The sequence below is a fragment of the Mangifera indica genome, chromosome 5 (assembly GCF_011075055.1).
Source record: "Mangifera indica cultivar Alphonso chromosome 5, CATAS_Mindica_2.1, whole genome shotgun sequence".
Taxonomy (NCBI): domain Eukaryota; kingdom Viridiplantae; phylum Streptophyta; class Magnoliopsida; order Sapindales; family Anacardiaceae; genus Mangifera; species Mangifera indica.
Window position 1 is genome coordinate 14261279 of NC_058141.1, and position 23276 is coordinate 14284554.

Genomic DNA, 23276 nt, shown 5'->3' on the forward strand with positions numbered 1-23276 from the left:
AGAGGTTGATTATTTCTTGGGTGAGGGCTGCAAAAGAGATCATGGTAAAGTAATTGGAAATTTTTGTCCAGGGTAAAAATTGCTGATGGTGTTGGTTAATAAATGTGCAGATTCCATTTTCATTTCGTGTCAACTCAAGGTTTCAGATCCTTGATCACCGAATCAATGCCCTAAATGCTGCCATACCAGACACCACCGGCATCAGCTCTGAAGTCTGAATCAACTCAAGTAGAAGTTGGATTCGTCCTTGATCGCCGGGTCTGCTGGTGGTTTTCTCTGTTGAGTTGGGCCACATTTTGATGATTCCCCTTTGTTGTGGTTGATCATAAACCCCATATGAATTATGTCAATAAGGCGGACAGAGAAACATGTAAGGCCGATGCAATTAAAACGCAAAACAAAGAATTAAATATTGACAGTATGTGATAGGTTGAAATTTGGATGCTTGTTTGTTTCTGTTCAAGATTTGGAATTCTCAGTATGCTTGCAGGGATCAGAAAAATTAAAAGGTTGCTACACAAGAATTATTATTATTATTATTTGTGGTAATAATTGGGCAAAAGAATTTAAGTATCATCCCCCTAACCTACATTGATAATAATATTATTTATTTTCAAATAAATAATAAAAATGCCAATCATGCTCAAATATAATAACACCACTTACTTGCTGAGTGGCCTAAATGTCAAAATTAAACTCCTAATTTAGAAATAAAAAAGTCAAACTTCTGGCAGATGGGGGTGGAGCTGGACCTAGTTTTCAGTGGACAATCTCCAGCTTGATGAATTTGGTCAAAGATTCAACTCAACGACTTCTTATTTGCCCATCAATTTTATCTTTCTCATAAAAATATTAATTTCTCTGAAGTTGGACTTCAAATTGGTAAACTTTGTTATGGATAGGATTGTGATACCCAATGGGACGGATCATAAAAGATAAAAGTCAAACTATTATAAGCTGAAACGTTTCAGCGGGCGGGAGCAATGGGCGAAGAACATCGGAATATCTATCTAAGTCACCATGCATGCACAGCAGCAAACGAAAACAAATGAAATGAAATATAAACGTTTATAGTCAAAACATCAATGGCGACTGGGACTAGGACAACACGGGTTTTGGATGGAACAGATATAATTACATTGATCCATTATTATCAAGGTTTTCTTTTCGTTAAGTTATCCTTCAACGAGAGTACTCACTCACCCTCATCGTCCTCTTCTTAACTATCTAACATGTCTTCTTCATCAAACAATACTTGTCTGTTTCTCTTCCAGGTTCTGATCTTTTCGTTACTTATATTCAACATCTCTGAAACGCCCGCAACTCAAGCTGATGCTCTCATCAAATGGAAGAACACTTTCACTTTTCAACCTTCTTCTGTTGCTTCATCATGGTCACTTACCAATATCATCAACCTCTGCAACTGGGCTTCTATTGTTTGCAACTCCGCCGGAACGGTTTCTGAGATAAACCTCTCAGGGGCAAACATCACCGCGGTTCTTTCAGAATTCAACTTTACTGAATTTGCAACTCTCACTCGCTTTGACATTAGCAGCAACAATTTTGATGGGGATATACCCTCTACCATTGGTACTCTCTCTAATCTAGTTTACTTGGATTTGAGCTCCAACTATTTTGAAGGCATCATTCCTACAGAAATGGCGCAGTTGAAGAAGCTTGAGTATCTGAATCTTTTTAACAACTATCTCAATGGAACCATCCCTTTTCAACTTAGCAATCTTCAAAAGGTATGGTACTTAGACCTTGGGGCAAACTTGTTAGAATCCCATGACTGGTCCAATTTTTCAGCTATGCCTCTGTTGCAACACCTTAGCCTTTCCTACAATGAACTAAATTTGGAGTTTCCTTCGTTTGTGTTAAACTGCCGAAACTTGACCTACCTGGATTTGCCATTGAATATGTTGAGTGGTCAAATACCAGAACTTGTCTTTACAAATCTGGGCAAGCTTCAATACCTGAATCTCACAGATAATCAATTCCAAGGACCATTGTCAACAAATGTTTCCAAGCTTTCCAATCTCATACAACTTCGCTTTGCAAATAACAAACTTAGTGGGCCAATTCCAGAGGATATAGGTTTGTTGTCTGATCTTGAAATGATTGAATTGTATAACAATTCTTTTAGTGGGAAGATTGCATCTTCTTTAGGCCAACTCAAAAAGCTTCAGATACTTGATCTCCGTCTCAATGGCTTAAATTCGACCATACCCTCTGAGCTTGGCCTTTGTACTAATCTTACATACTTGGCCTTGGCAATAAATCAACTCAGTGGGGAGTTGCCTTTGTCCTTGTCAAATCTGATCAAATTATCTGAATTGGGTTTGTCTGATAATTTACTCTCCGCTGAGATTTCACCTAATCTCATTTCAAATTGGACTGAATTGGTCTCATTGCAGCTCCAAAACAATTTCTTCACAGGGAAGATTCCACCAGAAATTGGCTTGTTGACAAATCTTAATTACCTTTACTTGTATAATAATAAGCTCTTTGGCCCTATTCCTTCTGAGATTGGAAGCTTGATTAACCTAACAAGTTTAGACCTTTCTGGAAACCAACTTTCAGGTCCAATTCCTAAATCATTGTGGGATCTCAAGAACCTTCAAGGCTTACAACTGTTCTTCAATAATCTTAGTGGTACGATTCCTCCAGAGATCGAGAATTTGGCTTCATTGGTTACTTTTGATGTCAATACAAACCAGCTGTATGGAGAGTTGCCGCAGAACATTTCTCGCCTCCCTGCTTTAAAGTTAATCTCTCTGTTTAGCAATAACTTCTCTGGCAGCATTCCTACTGATTTTGGGAAGTATAGTCAGTTGACCTATGTTAGCTTCTCTAACAACAGCTTCTCCGGAGAATTGTCACCCGATTTGTGTAGTGGTTTTGCTCTTGAAGATTTTACCGTAAATGGCAATAACTTCACAGGATCGTTGCCTGCCTGCTTTGCGTAATTGTAAAAATCTGATTAGAGTCCGACTTGACGGCAACCAATTCACGGGTAATATCACAGAAGCTTTTGGAGTTCATGAAAAACTGGACTTCATTTCTCTAAACGACAATCCATTTATTGGTGAAATCTCCCCTGTGTGGGGGGAATGCAAAAATCTCAGTAATCTGCAGTTAGACAGAAATAGAATTTCTGGAGATATCCCTGCTGAGCTGGGAAGTTTGACTCGCTTGGCAGTTCTAAGCCTAGACTCCAATGAACTAACAGGGGGAATTCCAAATGAATTGGGAAACTTAGACAGGCTGTTCATGCTCGGTTTGAGTAATAATCACTTGACAGGAGAGATCCCTCATACTATAGGTAATTTAAGTAGGCTTGAGTATCTTGATTTGGCGAATAACAACTTGACCGGAGATATACCTCAAGAACTCGGGAATTGTGAAAAATGTTTGAGTTTAAACTTGAGCCACAATGATTTATCCGGAGAAATACCACTTGAGCTTGGCAGTTTGTTTGGACTACAGTATATGTTGGACCTGAGCAGCAATTCACTCTCTGGTACAATGCCTCAAAACCTGGGAAAGCTTACAAGGCTGGAAAATCTTAACTTGTCGCATAACAAGCTCTCAGGGAGAATTCCAGAATCGTTTTCTAGCCTGATCAGTCTACATTATATCGACTTCTCCTACAATGAGTTATCAGGTCAAATTCCAAGCGGCAGCATATTCCAGAGTGCATCTGCTGATGCTCTTATTGGAAATTCAGGTCTGTGTGGAGATGCAGCAGGATTACCTTCTTGCAATGTACTATCGGCTCCTGGAAAATCCACAGATAAGAAAAAGAAGGTTCTCATAGGTGTCACTGTTCCTCTATGTAGCCTATTACTTCTCGTGATCATAATGACTGGAGTTTTAATTTATAGGCACAAAACCAAACTCATTGATGAGGAGACAAAAAGCAGTCAATGGCGTAATCGTTATGAGTCACTGATATGGGAGAGGGAAGGAAAATTTTCTTTTGGGGATATTGTAAAGGCAACACAGGATTTTAGTGGGAAGTTCTGCATTGGAAAAGGAGGATTTGGAATTGTGTACAAGGCGATATTGCCAGCGGGTCAAATGGTTGCAGTCAAGAAACTTACTCTTAGTATGTCAGACACCAGTGATGTTCCCTTATCCAATCGTAAAAGCTTTGAGAATGAGATTCGTGTGCTGACGGATGTGAGACACCGAAATATTATAAAGCTACATGGGTTTTGTTCCAAAAGAGGATGTTCGTACTTGGTTTATGAATATGTAAAAAGAGGCAGTCTGGGGAAAGTTCTGTATGGGGTGGAAGGGAAAGTGGAGCTTGACTGGGCTGAAAGGGTGAAAATTGTGCAGGGAGTGGCTCACGCAATTGCGTACTTGCACCATGACTGCTCACCACCTATTGTACATCGGGACGTATCTTTGAATAATATCTTACTGGAGGCAGATTTTTAGCCACGGCTCTCTGATTTTGGCACTGCAAGACTGTTGAATCCAGACGCTTCCAACTGGACCACAGTTGCTGGCTCTTATGGCTACATGGCTCCAGGTAATCAAAACTTTATTTTGTGCATTTTGGTCTTGTCTCTTCAGAAAAACTTCACACAATACAGATTACTCTGGTCTCCTAGATAAGAAATTTTCCCATTATACTTTGTCCTTGAGACCTACTTTTATCTCTTTTTGATGCTAGATGTAGAATGTGTTTATATGAAAAATTTTTTACTTAATAAGCTTGGATTGTTAATTTACTATTAATGTGTAGAGCTAGTACTCACAATGCGAGTCATAGATAAATGTGATGTTTATAGTTTTGGAGTGGTGGCATTAGAAGTTATGATGGGAAGGCATCCGGGTGAACTCTTAACTTTTCTATCTTCATCAAGAACGTCTTTGTCAGAAAATCCAGGACTATTTCTGAAGGATGTGTCAGACCAGCGGCTCTCACCTCCCACTGGCCAATTAGCAGAAGAAGTTGTGTTTGTGATAAATGTAGCATTAGCATGCATGCATACCATTCCAGAGGAACGACCTTCTATGTGTTTTGTTGCACAAGAATTATCAGCGAAGACGCGGGTTTGTCTCTCTGAACCATTGGGTTCAATAACTATAAACAATTTAATGAACTTTCAAAAGTAGAACGAGATTTCATTGGTGGAAATTTGGGATTGGAAAGACCACTGCCAACGACATACTCATTCTTATCCAAGAAAGCTTGGTCCTGCCTTCCTGCAGTTGTATGTTTCAGAGATATGTATACAATAAGACTGTTGGGTCCTAGGTCCACCAGTGATCACTGGTGGGTATATACGTGTAAAATAATTTGCTTTTTTTTTTTAAAAATTAAAAATCAATTAAATTAATATTTGCCCTTCATTCAATTTTGAAAATTGCCCAGTCTTTGGTGCATCCGCAGTTATTGCTTTCTCCCTTGTTCAAAGATTTTCTGGTGATTACATAATATTTTGTATAACACAAGCCTTTTCGGAGATGTAGCATGAACTTTAGATGCCAGATTCAGACATGGACTTTAAACTGAATTGAGCTAGATCATGATCTGGATTCTTTGTTCTCAAACTGTCAAGACTGTGTTCCATTGAAACATGTTCGATGCAGTACTTCTTCAATTGCAGAATATTGATTTTATATCGTTCCAAGTATGCATGATGCCGGTGGCATCACATTAGACATAAAGAATAGAAAACATAAGGACTATAATAAGTATAACCTTTGTACGCTAACAAGTGTCTTTAAAAGCTTCAAATATTTGGAGAAAAAAACCAAGAAAAAGCTTCACAAGGCTGAACAAAGAATCATGCAGGAGAAAGGTAAAGGACAGCCGGAATCAAGACTAGCAATCCACGCCACATTGCTTGAGAAGTGGACCTGTTTGCTTGGGCAAGAAAGGATCAATTCGAACCCAGAGCAGGGAGAAAATTGATGCGAGAAGGACCGACCAAAGGACCACAATGGTCGGAGTCCTGTTCTGCTTTCCCATCAAACCTTTGAGGAAAGGATAGAGATGAACGATGACCCAGAATGCAAAAAATAGTTTTCCAAATAATGGACCCCATGAGCCATAGCCATTGTTAATTGCATCAGAAACTCCAGCCACGACTCCCACCATGTTTAAGATTATAAGAGTGGTCGGCGGGATAAGAAGGGTAGTCCACTTGAAGAGGTAAAGTTCCCCAAAATCTTCATCTTCTGCTGCTTTTGATGTTACAGTAAAGCTGGTGTCAACTCCAGCGAGGACCTTGAGCAGGCCTTGGAAGACAGCAAAAAGATGGGCAGAGACACCACCGATAACCCAGAATTGCTCATTACGCCACCAGTCTTCAATGCTTACGCCACTCCATCGAAGCTCAAGCACACCAGTTATGATGATGGAGAGGAAAAGTGCCAAGAACCATATGCTGGCAAGGTTGTTCAACTGTAGAAGCCAAATTTGGCACATTAGGCAAACTGAGTTAGCTGCATTAGAATATTTAAGAATCATTATTTTCTGAAAAATTTTGGAATTATACTTACAGTCGGGATGATAAACTTTCCAGTCAAAAGGCAGACAGCTGGAATGGTACAATAGGCAAGTAAAGGAATGGAAGTGAAAGGATAAACAATGGTGTTGGTGTAGGCAAGCCTCTCTAGCCATTTCAGCTTTCCTCCATAGCCATACCATAATGGGCAGTGGCGACTGAGACATATTTCAACAGAACCAAGAGCCCATCTCAGAACTTGGTGCAATCGATCTGATAAATTAATAGGAGCTGATCCCTTGAAAGCTGGTCTCTTAGGCATGCAGTACACTGACTTCCATCCTCTACAATGCATCTTAAATCCTGTCAAGATATCTTCTGTAACTGAACCATAAATCCATCCAATCTGCAAAAAGGAAACTCTACTAGTCATAAAGGCACATGTTCAACATATGTGAAAGGAAGTTAGCTGATTAATTGTTACCTCTTTGCCCCATTCTGTTTTTTCTTCATAGCCACAGCTTATCACGTGAATGGCTTCCTTGACAAGTGATGCGCTACTAGTTCCTTCAGGGAGGCCACCATCTTCTTTCAGTGTGGATGCAATAAAAACTGGTGACTGCCCGAATCTCTTCTCAAAATTTTTCTGTGACATAAGTGATGATTTCTCCAACTCTTCGTATCCTTCGAGTCCTTCTTCAATCTCTTCGAGATCAAAGACATGTCCGGACCCTTTCCTCACATAGTTCTTCCCCATCATTTTTTTCTTCTTGGTGTATAGTCCGCTGAACAGGCTTCGCTTTTCACCTTTCCTCTTTGACTTTGATTTCCTGGAACCACCACAGCAACAGCAGCACCATGAAGGCCAGCAGTCACAGGTCATCTTAGGCCGCTTCTCAGACACAGGTGGATCATAGCCATACAATGCCTGTCGATTGAAGACACATCCTGTGCCAACATAAACTGGTCCTTGGATCCCATCTAGGCCTTTCATGTTAATCTGTTACCCAAATATGGATGGAATTAGTTACCCGATTCTGATTGAGCTCAGTAGAAACCAAGAATGTGAATCAAATTAGTATGGCTTACATCAAAGAACACAATATTGCGATTAGCATATCTATCGTGACGATCAATACCATCAAACCTCTGCGGAAATTGGACATAACAGAGCTTTTTCCCAAGCTGGGGGTCCATTAAGAAACACATAGCTTCTCTTACGGCCTTGCTGTTGTTGATATAGTGGTCACAATCCAAGTTCAACATGAAGGGTGCATTGGTAAGTACTGCAGAGACTCGAACCTATTGATTAGATACAACAAACCAAAGAAATGCGAACCATTAATTGGATATCAACTGAATTGATGAACAGAAGTTGAACTTGAGATAAAGAGATACTCACAAGAGCATTCATGGCACCGGCTTTCTTGTGGTGGTTATAACCAGGCCGTTTTTCACGCGAAACATACACAAGACGAGGCAGCTCCTTACCCTCTATGTCAAGTGCACCCTCACTTCCCAAATATACCTGCAGAGCAAGTGTGAATCTAATGAAATCTGATAACTTCAGTAAGAAGAAAAAAAGAAGAGTAAAAAATCTGATCAGGGATGATCTTCCAAAACCTGAAGCATGCCAGGATGATCACGAGTGTTGTTCCCGGGCCATGGGGTACCATCCTGCATCACCCACCCTTCTTCTGGTTTTTTCTGAGCCTTTGCCACCAGTGCATTAATCCTCACTTTGAATTCTTCATACTCTCTCTACAATAGGTATAAAAAATCCATTAAGCTTAATTTAATAGTAGAAGTGAAACATTACTTAAATTTCTGGAGTCGGCTTTCTTACTTTCATGGCTCTGCGCTCCTTCACAAAAGTAGGCTGCACCTTATCTTTCAAGTAGTCAATCTTCTGATTAAAATAGAATTCAGGAGCCCTTGGTTCAACTGCATACTTCTTACAGAATGGTACCCATCTCCTCGCAAACTCAGCAGTTTCTGACAGTGAGTCGAAAAGCAGCATGGAAGCACCATCATCAGATACATAACAGCTCACCTTCTCAACCGGATAATCTAAGGCCAAGATTGACAGAACTGTGTTTGCTGTAATGATTGGCGGTTCCTTAAGAGGGTCAACTGTACTCACATAAACGTCAATTGGGGCCAGGCGGTTGGGTTCGCCCTCGCGCTCAAACCTCACGGACAGTCGATCCAGGTAGGTTTCTCGGGTTATGGGACACCATTTCGGAAATTGATCAAGAATCCAAGAGAAGGCAAACCATACTTCACAAATTACGGAGATAAGCCATAAGGGGTAAGCATCATTGGCTGGAGTTAATATACGGAAACGAAGGAAAAACCCCAGAACGATGAAACGGATGACAATGACAATGCGATATGGGCTGATTTTGCTCGAGGGGATGGGCACTTTTCGCCACAGCGGTTGCCTAGCTTCAGCCAAACTGGAGCAACAAAATGTGCTTAGTTTAGCATTTCAATGGTCCTTTTTTTATTTATTCAAATTTTTTGGACAAAAATATATTAAAAAATAAAATAAATCAACACATACAGGAAGTCATCTTCATCCCCTTGGTCATTGCCCCCATCATCTTTGGTGACTAAGCCTCTCTTTTCTTGCCTAATTTTCCACTTCTCAACTCTTTCTTGCCACTCCGCGCTGGTGTAAGCCTCCTTCTCACCTTCGAGGTCCTTTTCAGCAACTGCACCAGATTCCAGCATCAACTCGTAAGCAAACAAAAATTATTATTGTAGGAAAAAAACAAGAACCACCAACTAAGTAGTATGGAAACTTATAATACGATGCGTTTTCACTTTTCGGAAATGTTTCTGTTTCCAAAACTCCCAGAAACTTGTAGGAAATATTTTGGGTCATTTCAAAATTTTTGAAAAATTTTGAAACAGGTTTATCTTAGAAGAAAAATCATGAAATCAATTAAACACATATCTTTTATATTTTCAAACCGAAAATGTTTTTAAATCTTATATTGAATTCATCTCCTCTCTACTTTTTGATGTATTACTCATCTCTTCTCCGACATATCATATAGATTGGTGTGTGTTATTGTTTTTTTCTTAAATATCTACATGCATTTGCTTAAGAACAATTTACAATAAATTGTATGATTCTATTTTATAGTATTCTTTTCCTTCATTCTTTTTTTATTATTTATTTTTATATTATACAAGTTTATATTTTTTTATTATAAAAATTTTAATATTTATAAAAAAACTCTTATATTTTTCATATTTATAAGTTTTTCCACGTTTCCGTTTCCTATATTTTTTAAAAAATACGTTTCCACGTTTTTGTTTTCGCGCTTCCACATTTCTCCATTTCCGTTTCCATGCTACATAGACCACCAATATTGAATATTATAACGAAGAGAAATAACCGAGCATACTTACAGCTTCCTGCAAAGGAACCGGGACCATTGAGATGCCATGGCTGTTGGTTATAGTCCCCATGCTCCTGCGAAATTCAACAACTTGATATACACTCCTTTTACTTAACGAGAAAATTAAAGCGCTTGGTGGAGCTATAAATTAATTGTCATTTTGAAAGGGTGCAGGAGGTGTCCTATTTTATCAGTAGGTAATAGTTCACTGTCAGTTTTTCTCTAATATTCAATCTTTTTTTTTTGGTAAGTCTCTAATATTCAGTCAGTAGCTAGATTTGAATATAAATCTCCAACTGAGAGATTCCAAGTTAATAAGGTGTATTATATATCAATTACCGAGCGAGCAGTGACATGATTCTGATCTGGGTTGTCATCATAGCGATTTTTAATCTGAAACTCATCCTCAAAATCATCCACATCAAATTTTTCTTCCTCGTCTCCTGCAACTCTAGGACAACCTGCAATAGAAGAAATTAAACACCGAGCACGATATCTACAAGTATTTGATTTAAAAGAAAAAAACAATGCAGCTTTTTTGAAAAGCATAAAAAGAATGGCAACAAGAGTACGCCGTACCTTTTTGACGCTTGTAGCGAGAATTGCAGCCAGGACAACATTGGTTGCCTTCACTCCTTTCGTACTCATAACAAGGCCTGCAGACCGGGAACCCACATTCATGACACGCCACAAACAGCTCACCACTCTCTTTCAGTCCGATCTCATCACCACAAACTCTACAGGTTTTTGGCGCAGACTGGCGGGTGGGTGACCGGTTCTGCCACATATATATATTCATAAGAAACATGCACCACATTGATAGACAATTAAGAGAAAAGATCACCAAAGTAGTAAAAAAATCATGAAGAAATAGAAAAAGGTACCTCTTCAGAAGCATGCATAACATGGAGCTCGTTTCGGGTATGAGAACCAGCAACAAGACCAGCCATGGGGTTTGAAGCCATGGCAACGAAAAGAAATGAAAGAAAGAAGAAGAATGGTCGGTGAGAGAGTGAATGGGAAAGAGGGTGGTATTATAAGGAAGAGAAGATGATGAGTATGGCAAAAGAGAGAACGTGAGATATAGTGATGACTGGGACGTGTCTACCAAACTGTGAGTTGAGAAGTCGTAGGTTTGAGTCTAAGAGACGTTAAGGTAGCTAGCTAGGAGAAGCATATAGTTGAAGTTTGTTAGTTCGAAAGACGCTGGCAGAAGTGGCAACAGCTAACTTAGATTCAAAGAAATGCGTCCCTCCCAGTCTCAGGTGCGAACCTCTTATTAAACTAATAAACTAGATGAAGGGCTGAGACAAAGTATTATGTCGCTGATATTTCTTGTTTCTAGATATCCGAAAAGATAGCACTCATACACCAAATCGAAGGTGAATTAAGCTCAATGTTAAATCATAAGAACATCACCACTCAACCATAAAATGACCAATAGACGACACAGTAACTAAACATTAACATCATCAAACCACCAACACCAAATCCTTCATCTAGTATTAATTTCTTCTTGCCTTCTTTTTCTTCCTTAATACGACATTAATTTAAAGGTAATGGGTTTTAATCATCAAGTAATATGGAACATTAGTTTACTAATGTTATCAGATCAATCATAGCCGCAAGCTCAGTTGAATTATTGGGTAATATAGTATCAATTATGTTAATCTAAAGAATATAGACCCACTAAGTACACTATAATTATGATTACATACTTTTCTTACTACAGATATAATATGGGGCCAAGTTCATATTTCTTCTGTTATTAGTATTCAAGATTATATCCTATATATATGGTTCATTTCTCAGAAGTAACAGTTGAGTTAATGCAGAAGGGAGGGAAAGGGAGTATAGCAAATTACAGAGATAAATAGAGTGGTTTTGCTTTGGATGTGCAAAATGACCAGGGATTTTATGTAGAATGAGTACAAGGTGCGGCTTCTAAGCTTTTCATCTTCTCTTACATAAAGATGGCATTGCTGGGGCTTGAGGCTTATGTTCCTTGTTGACTTTATTTTTGTCGACCAAACAGAAGAGTCCACAGACAATGGCAGACATGAACTCAAGTGACAGAAGAAGGGAGAGGACTTCAAACTGCAAAAAGAAAAAAAAAAAAAAAGAACTCTTTCTATGAAATAAAAAAATTTCATGAAGGATCGAGCAATATTAATATTGCTTCGCTATCTGCAGCCGGTTACTCTCGCTCATCCATTATACTTGGACAACTTGAAGGTTTTAGTTGATTCACACGAGATATTAGGCTGCCTCAGAATTCTCATGAGCTTCTGTTTTTTGTGTGTATGATTCTTGTTCCCCAACTCAGAGTTGCCATTAACTGTCATAGATTCTTGATTTTCCATATTTGATGAGGATGCTCAAGTTTATCAATGACTTTAGTTACATGGTAAAACTCCTCTTTGTTTGCATGTACCATACGCGTGGATTATGAACAAAAACTAGTCGCAACAGCAGCGAGTCAGCGGTTAAACATGTCCCTTATCCATTAATCATCCAAAAGCACAGATATACCTCAGGCTCTTGCGTAGAGATGAAAATAATTTCACAAGAAAGTTAATTTTCTTAATATTTATAAAATTTTTTTACCCACTTTCTCTGGTGTCCACTGAAAAAAGGTTTTTGTGTTATACCAAATCAAGATCATGTCTAGCTCAATATGAATAAGAATATATCTTAACAAACATTTTTAAATTATGAATAGTTAAATTTGATTATTTAAATACCATTTTTTCTCGATGGGAAACACGCAAGGTTAAATTGAGTTTATCGCTAGTGTTATTATTACATATAAGAATTATTCTAAAATAGGATGGAAGACCATTAAAGACATTTAGTTATATTCCTTAAACTTGGTGTTTTCTTAATACACATCTTATTGTCTTTTAGGTTATGGAGGGAGGGAGGTTTCTGATCATACCAAAACAAACACGTTAAAATTTGTCGTGTTCCTTTTTTTTTTGTCATATTTAATTTATTCAGCGTCATGGTTGAACATGATTGGTTAGCATAGATTATTAACACTTAAATGTCTAAGAAATCTCATCATTAACTTGGTATATGAGATATCAACTTAAGCTAGCTTTCCTGCTTTTATGTTCCCTAATCCCGACGAATTTAATGAATCTTGAACTTGAGGACAGGCCCCAGCTCAGGAACATCGAGCCAAATCATACCCAGGCTGAGATTTTTCCAATTCTTTTCAAATTGAAGTTGAACCTGAATTTTGACATTCCAAGGGACTAGGAATTTGGAATGTTTTATTCGAGCCAACCCCAGTAAGCCAATATGTTCGTTCAGCTACAAATTCACATGACAAAGGCTTCTACTTACTTTTGGTGATGGCTTTTACTTGTTTGCTATCTTTTATATGTTTAATGTTTCTTCTTAGTTAGTATCCATGTAGTCGTCATATTCAGTGTCGGGATTTTCGGCAGAAAAATGTTACAAGCCTAACCCTAATATTGAGTTTTAGGACAAATTATTAATGAAGCTGAAGTCAAAATATAAAACAATAAAATTATTTATATTCCTTTGAAATATATAAATGATTAAATAATCTTAAATTAATGTTTATCATGACAAAACTAGGAAAGAAAAGACGGCTAGAAGTGTCTTATGTATTGTAACATAATCTCAGAATTTATCAGCACTACAGCTTCTATGAGATACACATCTCAATAAAAGTGTAACAAAATCAAAATTATCTTAATAATCTTTTAAAAAATAAAAATGGTAATAAAAGTAACTCATATATTACAGTAATATTTGATAACTTAACCAATGAAATGCTTTTGCAATCCAAAGAGTGGCTTTCTCTTGTTTCTTTACTTCAGATTCAGACTTTTTGGGTGTTGGAAAGATTAAAATACAGTACCAAAGAAGAAGAAGATGCTTTGTATATGCACTATTACGAGCATTTTAATCACCTGTGGTTTCATCCTTACTTAAACAGGGTACAATTACGGGAGTTGAAGCCTATAATAATAATGCTCAATTTATTGATCAATATTATTTCTCAACTAAACATAAGAGTGCAGGAGCAATTGCCCACAAGGGCGTAGAGAAAAGAGGGGAGGACTTCAAAAAGCTTTATCCATTAGATAAGTTAACTGACTCGATATAAAAATCTTCCTCTTGATTACCTTTGTCATTCTATGCTCATATGTCTTATTCATCAGTTCTGGGCCGCTTTCTGGGTTGAGAACTTGAATCTGAGACACTTGGCTCAGCATTCTCCGAAGTTTCTGCATTAGGTGACTTTTGCTTCTCGCCAACCTCCTGTGAACTTTCTTCCAATGTAGCTTGGGCATCAACTTTGCAATCAATTGTCTTTACAGGGTCCACCTGGGTGCCTTTCAATTCGCTTTTAGCAAGGGCATCTTCAATCTCATCTGAAGATGGAGTAGAGGGATTCTCCAGTTTTGATGGTGATGATTTCAGTTTCTCAATGCCTGACTTCTGCTTCTCAAACATCTTTTGCAGGTACCTTCCTTGCTCTTCTATCCGCAGCTGTAAATTTCTTTGAATCTGGAAAGAAGAAATGTAGTTAATAAAGAACCACATAATTTGCATAAAACCTAAAGTATCAGCACAGAATGATGGGCATGATAACTAGGCATGACAAAATAATAAGCTAGAGGAATGAGGGGAATTCCCGAATCAATAACAGGTTTAAGGCCAGAACTAACCGGCACTCAAGACCCAATAAACTTTAGACCCCAGAGCAGAATTCTTACTAAAAATAAAATCCCTTTCTGAGGACAAATCTATACCTCAAGTTGTTCATGCAGCCGCTTTTGAACTTCCATCTGTAATCGCAGAGCTTCAGTAATTTCAATACCCCTGTTATCAACATCAAAATAAATAATAAGATATTCAGTATAACACTGAACACAAACAAGGAGGCAATGATACACAAACCTTGTAAAGAAGGTTGAACTATAGAAAATGCAGAACTGGTGGACTCAATGGGCTCCTTTAGGATGAAATCCCTCTATCATAGTTCATTTTAATTCTCTTTGTTTAAAACTAGATGCATTAAAGATCCTTAAAAGGCTCAATTTTAAAATGATGGTGTACCACGCTTTATTGTAGTCCCATTACAGTCAATAAACCAGCCAAAATCAAACAATTAAATATAACTTGCAGTGCCTGCCTTAGGACTATTTCACTCATTCAAGAACTCTGATTGAACTGCCTAATCTCTTCTGACGGTGAAAAGCAAACAGTTCTTAATTTATAGCAACTGGACAATGCACACAGACAAAACTGAAAAGGCAAAGGGCAATGAAATTGCCATATACTCACAAAGCAATTTTTTTTCAGTCAGGTCTCTTTAAGTGGCTTTAAAAATACATATATGAAAATGGGAAAGTTTTCCACTTTTCAACTTATCAAATACAGTTATAAAAGAAAAACATCATAAACTCGTGGATGCTACAACTTAAAACAATATATAAGACTTGGCATCTGTGCAAGGGTCAGGAAATATCTACTTATCAACCCTTCTATGGTTTTAGGTTGATATCTACCTGTGGAAGTGACACTTCAACCAGTACACAGAAAAAAGAAACTAAAATTCCAATTTCAAGAAGTTACTGGTACTTACAATTTCCCATATTTCAAACCCATTCACACAGAAATCACTATAATTGTTACCCCATGGTGTATATATTTGGGTGTGATACCAAAGTCCCCAAAACAAGCATCACATGAAATAACCATAACAAGACACTAACAAATCAATATATCACATGACATGGTTGAAATTCTTCCATACAAAAATACAGACTTACGTTTTTAAGTCAAGAGAAGATATTTCATCAAGAGGAGTCAATCTTTGCTCTGAGAATCCTGCAACAGTAGAGAGCACCGGATTACCTTAACTGCATTCTACCAACAATGTCTTTGTATATTTCAGGATCATGAATATTAAGGTATCTGCCAAAAATATCATTTAGGTATAAAATAGAGGAAGAAAAACAATAGGGTTCAAAAATATTAATCTAATGTGCTTTCTGGAGCAGAGTGTTGAGAATCCACAGAAGTACAGTGATCACAGAACAAAAGGGACTTGTGAGATTAATAAGAAAATGATTATCTAAATTGGTATGCAGAATAGTATATGACTTCGTTAAACACACATAAAACAGTTAAACCACCCTTAACAAGATTCATAATTCCCAACTATATGCCTCTCCTTCTCTCTCTCTTATCTGTGAATGGCCTCTATGTTGATCTCTTCATAATGAATTACTCCAATGGAATGCTAAGTATACATAGAGGGTTTGGAAATATATGTGAGGGGTAGAATTATACACATACTAGCATCAGGGAAAAACATCCTGCCTCCTATAACAAATATCCATGTCTGAAGACTCAATTTTCCGCAAAAAGAACCGCAGAACCCAAATGTGAACAGCCCTTCCCCTCCCGAACCACCCAAATCCAACAACGATAAAAAATACATAATATATCAGCTTCTCCATGCTGATATTTAAAGCCACTGTTACATACCTTCCGTTGAATCAGGCCTAAACCTTGCTGTCCTATATTTCTGCAGTTCAAGGAGCAAATATTCATAATTAAAAGAATAATATACATCCAAATGCATACATAGAGGAACACATTAACAAGCATGTGCTGGCATGCATACATAAATAAATTGTTTGAATAACGAAGTAAACTCCAGGAAAAAAAAGAAAAAGAAGTGTTTGTACCTGTAAGTGGCTTTTCACATGGTAAATAGTCAAGCCATCAACTTTCATGAGCTTCAGCACACCCTTTGGAGTAGCTCCTGTGAGTAAAATACAAAACAAATGAATGGCAGTGTAAACCTCACAACTTAAGACAAACAAGAGGCCAGAGAAGAAACACACTTTCACTACCACCAAGTTGGTTAACAGCTTCCACAAAGGCCTCATGAAGTTCTGGTGTCCAACGCATCCGCTGCTTGGCTGGGGCACTATTTGTAGTGGAAGAGCGGGTAACAGCAGTGTGGATTTCTCCAGACGGAGCAGGAAGCTGGTGATTAACTTGGAGTTGATGTGCTGGGATACTTGTAAATGGTTTGGAAACCTGGTATGACATCTGATGCAACAAAAGTTGGAAATGAAGCACAAATTAGCACTAGAAAGTATTCAGTTTATTTTGCAAAGGCATCTCAATCACCACTTTTAGTGAGAAGCTCAAACCTTTGGTTCCAGGTCTGTCATATTGGTGTCAACAAGAAGATCATTCCAGTTAGAAGCCAAAGCATCATCATCAGTAATTAGCTGGTCCGCCCAATCCTGCCAATCATTTCGTTTACTGAAGTCCTCTGATGACATGACACCACTGCAACTACTGCTTTCTATTTGACTATTGTGGACAGGAGTGTTTACAGGAAAATCAAGATAACCTTGCAGTGACTCTGGACACCAAGAAGCACTACTCTCTTTGGAGTAATGACTGGATGTTGTTGACTGAGGCATAACTGAATGGGAAGACTGTGGTAGTTGCAAGGATGCAACATTGGTTGATGTTTGAGGAATAAAGGGAGAGTTCATATGCTTTTGATGAGGTGATACAGATGAATAATGAAGATCACTCGAAAGTCCAGATGATGATGAAAACATGTGCCCAACTACTCCACTGTTTGATGATACATGAGGTGCAGGTGTTTGTGGCCTTGTCTTAAGTTTCCTATCCGTAGAGACCTCTTGAGAATCTAGTAACTTGGTATATGTATCTTCCAGAGGGGTTGGAAGGACCGGTAACGATGAAGACATTGTTCCAGACACCTCCACACTGCTGAGCTGCCTAGCACCAGATCTCTGAATGGACATAGGACGCGCCTCCATTGTTATCCTTAAATCAAATAAAAAATCTGTCATTCAGTCAATTGATAGTATCTTAGTTTGTGCACCTGCATTTTTCAAATGAACACCCACCAAATAAAAATTCCCTGAAAGTACCTTTCTCACTTGTTTCCAATATAGTGTCAAGGGAAAGGTCATCAACTTATACCGGTCATAATAAAGATAAATTAATAAATAAAAAGGACCAAAGGGAACGCACTAGTTAAAAGTTGTTTCCTGCAGGAATAGTTAATGAGAGGCACCAACTCAGAGGGATACAAACAAAGATAGACATGTCCAAGGTTAGGGCTGAACGACAATAAAGCACTTCAGTGAAGGCAATCCAAAAGAGTGGCCAAAATTTTAATGTTGCAAACACATAAAACAACATATAACAAAGACACAGCCTTCATCACAGGAATAAGTCCTTAACTCCAATGCTTAGAAATCTTACAGCTTGTATCACATGCAAAAAGATATTTTAGGATGAAGCATAATGTATAACATAGTATGCCATCAATTGTCAAAAGACTAAACAATACATTGACTTGGATGAAGGCCTTAAATCATTGAGGTTCTGCAGATTACCCAACTCTGGAGACAGTGACATCTGAACTCAGAAAACCGAGCCAATCATAATAATCCTGTGAAAACCCTGTGAGTGCTAATACTGCCCTAAAGATTATCCATACACCAAAAATTTCCTATGCAGAGGTCACCTCTCACTCAACTTAGTAACTATAGTTACAGTCACTGCATGGAATCCTGAATTAAGGTTCTAATATTAAGTTGGCATATTAAAAAAACACATAAAGCTGGATGAGACCTTCCATCAGTGTGGTAGCAATTTTTGTATCCATTTGTTAAGTACATGGAGTGTTGTTTCCACTGGAGAATACCTTGCATATCAGACCCATGACAATAGATGCCATTTCAAGAACATGCTTTCGTCCAAAAACAAGTCCAGCATCATAATCAACCAAACAAGACCAAAACATCACACTCATGATAAAAAACAATATAACAGTCAGTCAATATACCGCTAGACATTTCCATTTGAAGTGAAAAAAAGAATTGCTCAGATGAAGTTTCACAAATTTACCATGCTTTAAGCCAGGCCTTTAGCTAACCTATAACATCAATACGGTTTAGGTCCACTAAACAATTTTTATTTTCCTTCATACTTCAACAAGTCATCATAATTTATATCATCACACCGAAAAAAAGGAAACTAAATTCGGTTCAAATATAAAGATTTTCTAGACCCGCACCCATCAATCCAAAACCAAGAAATTAAAAACACAACTGCTAGGCACCTCAACATGTAAATTGCTAAAATACTTACCATGCAAAAGCAGTAAAATTAAAAATAATACTAACAACAAATTTGAGATTGCATAATTCTAGCTGAACCTATTAGAGATTAAAACAAAAATGGGCAGCTGGAATCTAACCTGAAAAGAAAGGGAAAATTAAAGCAGAAAATTATGAAATGGGCATGTCTAATTGTTACCTGCAAATCCAGAAGAAACCTATGGAAATTGAAACCCCAGAAGAATCGAATCAAAACTAAGTGCCAAAAAACGACAGAAAGTATCTGGCGAGACAGGCAGGTGATTTAAATTGGGTGACTGGCGGTGTGAAATGATATTACAGAGAACGGTGATTACTGATGAGTGCGTTGCTATCGCTCTCTTTTTCTCATGGCGTTTTGGCCGTCTGTGATATTAAAGAACAGTGATTGGTCCTCCATGCGCTTTGAGGAGCGCGTGTGGGCTAAACTCTGTGGGACACGAAGTAAATAATACGTCATGAGTTTGGGGATCACTTCGGGAGTGTGTGATTGGACAGTGATGAAATATGTGATGCTTGCACGTGGAGTTAGGGTTCTGTCTTATGATAAGAGAAGTGTTCTTTCGGTTTGCCTAAAAGCCAATAGGGCCAAAGACATTTTCCATGTTATTTTTAATTTCTCCCCCGAGCTTCCACAAAGTCTCATTTCTCGTCGGGTGAATTTCTAAACTAAATTTGTATTTATAATCTTATATTGTTAAAAAAAATTAATAATTAAAAGGGCGTAAATATTATTTTTCCCACAAATTTCTGAAAAAAAATATAAAAGAATATAATCAAAATCATCGATTCACACTATTTTAGTGCTATTCTAGAAGATGCATGATTCAATAATATGACATCTAAAGTCGTACAATAAGATGATATCAATTTTATTAAATTTAATTTTATTACACTTTTTTTGAGGTTATCTTATTATATTAAATTTCTTTAATGCAATTCTAATGATTATGACCACTAAAATATATTTTGATTACGATTTCGATTTTTAGATTATATTTTTTCAAGTGCAATCTAATTGGATTCAATAAGATCACATATTAATTTGTATTATTTTATTAGATTAACCTCAATATAATTCTAATAATATGATCTAATTAGACTACTGATAATCGTGATTAAAGATAATATGATAATTTTAATAATAAAATAATCATGTATATTATAATAAGAGATAATATGATAATTTTAATAATAAAATAGATACAGATATGATGATAGAATATGAATAAAGACATATCGAAAGAGATAAAACAAAGAAAGTAAACTAGACATTATTCCCAACTATGAATTTTTACCATATTTTAAGGTATTGGAAAATTTTGGTGATTCTCATTTGTTACTGATTTCCTCTTTTTTGCATGATCAAATGGCTAATCCAAGGAATAAATCTAGGTTATTAAAAGCTAATTTACAATTATTTATTTTCTATCCATGGCATCATTTTGTATATCAATAAAGCTAAATCTTTGTTAGTTCTTATTTTTAACGGTAAAATCTTGGCTGGCTGCTTGGATAACAAATATAATAAAATCATATATACCTATTTTGAGAGTATAAATTGATATATATTTGATATATATTATTATATAATTAGATAATTTTGAATTAATGATAAAATAACGTCAAATCATATAATAATATATATAAATAAATATTTATTTATATATTTAAAATAGATATGTGAAGTATTACCGTAAAAAATAATTGTGACATGATCTGCAAGTTGAACTAGAGCCAAAACCCAACTGGGTCCAAATGCCAGCTTCGCCATTTTGTTGTTTGTTTGTTTGCTTGTATTACGAACTAATCAAAGAAACTTCACTGTCTAACACTGTCTCATCAGCAGATTTTATAATGCAAGAACAAAATTTTGCACTCTTGAATGTTTGTGAATAAATGATTTTGTCTCCCCCAACCTCAGGAGTCCCAAGTGAACCAACAAGGTCCATCTGTGCATAGAAAAAGTTATGCCAAAACCAGAGCTTATGCAGCTACATGTAGCTACACCACAATTTCCCACTTTCTGTTTGTCATTTTTGTGTTAATTCCTCGGCAAATTTTTAAGTGTCAACTGTTTGTCTAATTCATTATCTGAAAATTCTAATCATGTTTATGCAGAAAACACAAAGTCCCCACTCACCCTTCTGCAATTATGCAAGATTCTATAGACCTTATTACTAGTGGAGAGTAAAGTTAGTGTCACAAGAAGAAGCTACGCCCCAGTATGAAGAATAACCTCTATATTCTTTCCTAAAAGCATATCTACTTTATATGGATTTTCAAAGCTAGACTCTTCAGCTTAACTGTTGCCAGAGTTTTTGATTCATGAAGCTTCTGTTTACGTGGGAAAATAGGACGTAAACTGTTAAAGTTCCAATACTCATTGATACTTGACATGGTTTTGCCGCTATGAAACTTCATTGTGAGGCATTATTCTGCTTTGCAAAGATGGTTCTGTCTTCCACTTGCAGACTTGATAGAGAAACATCAAGCCCTTATCATAAATTGAGCTTTAGTGTTTTACTAGAGAAACTTCAAGATTTTTTAACAACAATCCCAAAAGGTTACTAAAGAAACAATGAAAATTTGGTAGCTTGAATGTTCTTTTTGCAGTGGGGAGTCCTTCGAACTGCTCCATTGATCTCCAATTATGGCCCAGATGTATTCATCATCAAAACCCTTGTTTGTATAGCCAATGGTTGAACCAAAATTAAATATCTGAACTCCACTAGGATTCTTATTTAAAAAAATTTCCTGAAACAGATAAAAACCAAGAAAATGAGATTGGAAGATGTGGAGAGTGAAGTGACCTTAATTCAAGATTAGCCCATCCATGGTAACCAATTTTGATGAGGTTGCCAACAGTACAAGATCTTAGAGTTTTCTTCTTGAAGAGACTAGGAAAATCTTAATCCCTCTTATGTTTGATGGCATGGTAGAGCTTGCGTGTTTGCTAAAGAGCTTCCATGATTCCAAAGATGTTGCATTCAGTTTTTCTCCCCTATTTTAATTTATGATTGAAACAGAAACTACATTTACATCAATAGAAACAGAAACCTTGAGTGTGGCTTGTGATTCAATTAAATCTCTAATGAGGAGGATCTGTCAGAAAACCAGATGGTGGACCTTTTTAGGCTTCTCATAAGGTGAAAAGGGTTTGTGGCATTTGATTCTTGGGGCTTTTAGTGGGGGCAGAGAATGGGGAAATGGGTCCATCTTCATTGGATTCTGTAAAGCTGTTGGAATCTCTTTCATTGATATATTCTAAAAATCCAAAATAGCTGTTTATTTAATTGAAATATTATATAAGAACAGTTATCATACAACCTTAAAATTAGAAGTTAAGTTTAGGCCTAGAAATAATTTCTTATGGGCTATGGGGGATCATATCAGAATTATATCTGAAGATCTTTTTTATCAATCAAACTGAAGATGCATAGCTTGAATGGAGTATAATTTTTGGAAGGGGCAAACTTGAGCTTAGAGTTTGGATCTAAATCTAGTCAACTAGCTACACTTTACCTTGAAACTAATAAAAAAATATGTTGAGTGATATACACGGGAGAGGATTTAGGATCCCTTACTTATGAATATCTTGTTGTCATTGTTAGTGAAAACTAATAAAAAAAAAATATTGAGTGATATACACAGGAGAGGATTCAAGATCCCTTGCTTATGAATATCTTGTTGTCACTGTCGGTGAAAATGAGTGATAGTTGAGTAAGAAGTCGATATTCACATTGTGATTAATCTTTATGGGGGAACTGAAATTCTTAATAATGATGATATTATCATGACAACATCGTTTATCCATTGAGTGACAGCGGTAAGGTCACTAATAACTATGTTTAGTGTCGTACTCATACTAAATATCGAAAGTTGCATACCAGTTACTGGGACTCGTTGATCTTCAATGGTAAGACTAGGTGATCCTAAAAGGGTTACATAGTCACTTCTTGAATATTTATTTTTTGTGATTTTGATAAAAAAAGAGTTTCAAGACACAACTTTACAACTCTTAACATGGTAAACACTAATGTGTTTGGTTCAAATAATCTTTTGTTAAAAAAAAACAAAAGATTGCCATAAAAATATATTATCTATAAAATTATTCGGTGTAAATAATTATTATTATATTTGATAAAAACATATTAGAATAAATTATTATTATGGTTGGT

The 23276-nt window shown here is 36.8% G+C and overlaps 2 protein-coding genes, 1 long non-coding RNA gene and 1 pseudogene across 6 annotated transcripts; 2 read left to right on the forward strand and 2 right to left on the reverse strand.

The window, feature by feature from the left end:
- The first annotated feature begins 1189 nt into the window (after positions 1-1189).
- Positions 1190-5517, forward strand: LOC123216997 (annotated as a pseudogene).
- A 104-nt stretch (positions 5518-5621) lies between these two features.
- Positions 5622-10923, reverse strand: LOC123216996 (cellulose synthase A catalytic subunit 4 [UDP-forming]). The gene is made up of 12 exons (XM_044637723.1): positions 10768-10923; positions 10463-10661; positions 10223-10344; positions 9894-9957; positions 9037-9187; positions 8317-8929; positions 8094-8231; positions 7873-7998; positions 7560-7772; positions 6955-7470; positions 6526-6876; positions 5622-6427 (listed from the first exon to the last, which is right to left on the reverse strand). Exons 1-12 carry the CDS (start codon positions 10846-10848, stop codon positions 5846-5848), a joined length of 3156 nt encoding a protein of 1051 aa, XP_044493658.1. The 5' UTR covers positions 10849-10923; the 3' UTR covers positions 5622-5845.
- Positions 10924-11631: 708 nt separating this feature from the next.
- LOC123217635 lies at positions 11632-12291 on the forward strand. The gene is made up of 2 exons (XR_006502511.1): positions 11632-11818; positions 11919-12291. It is a non-coding gene; the product is annotated as an uncharacterized LOC123217635 (long non-coding RNA).
- A 1581-nt stretch (positions 12292-13872) lies between these two features.
- LOC123216947 (protein PHOSPHATE STARVATION RESPONSE 1) lies at positions 13873-19525 on the reverse strand. 4 transcript variants are annotated; one of them, XM_044637645.1, is made up of 8 exons: positions 19256-19525; positions 17098-17771; positions 16783-16993; positions 16624-16700; positions 16421-16460; positions 15700-15757; positions 14677-14746; positions 13873-14431 (listed from the first exon to the last, which is right to left on the reverse strand). In XM_044637645.1, exons 2-8 carry the CDS (start codon positions 17743-17745, stop codon positions 14072-14074), a joined length of 1464 nt encoding a protein of 487 aa, XP_044493580.1. In that variant the 5' UTR covers positions 17746-17771; positions 19256-19525; the 3' UTR covers positions 13873-14071. The 4 variants fall into 4 exon arrangements, with proteins under 4 accessions (XP_044493580.1, XP_044493579.1, XP_044493581.1 ...); XM_044637644.1 differs by having other exon boundaries at positions 17098-17752; positions 19256-19524; XM_044637646.1 differs by having other exon boundaries at positions 17098-17752; positions 19197-19263.
- Positions 19526-23276: the final 3751 nt, after the last annotated feature.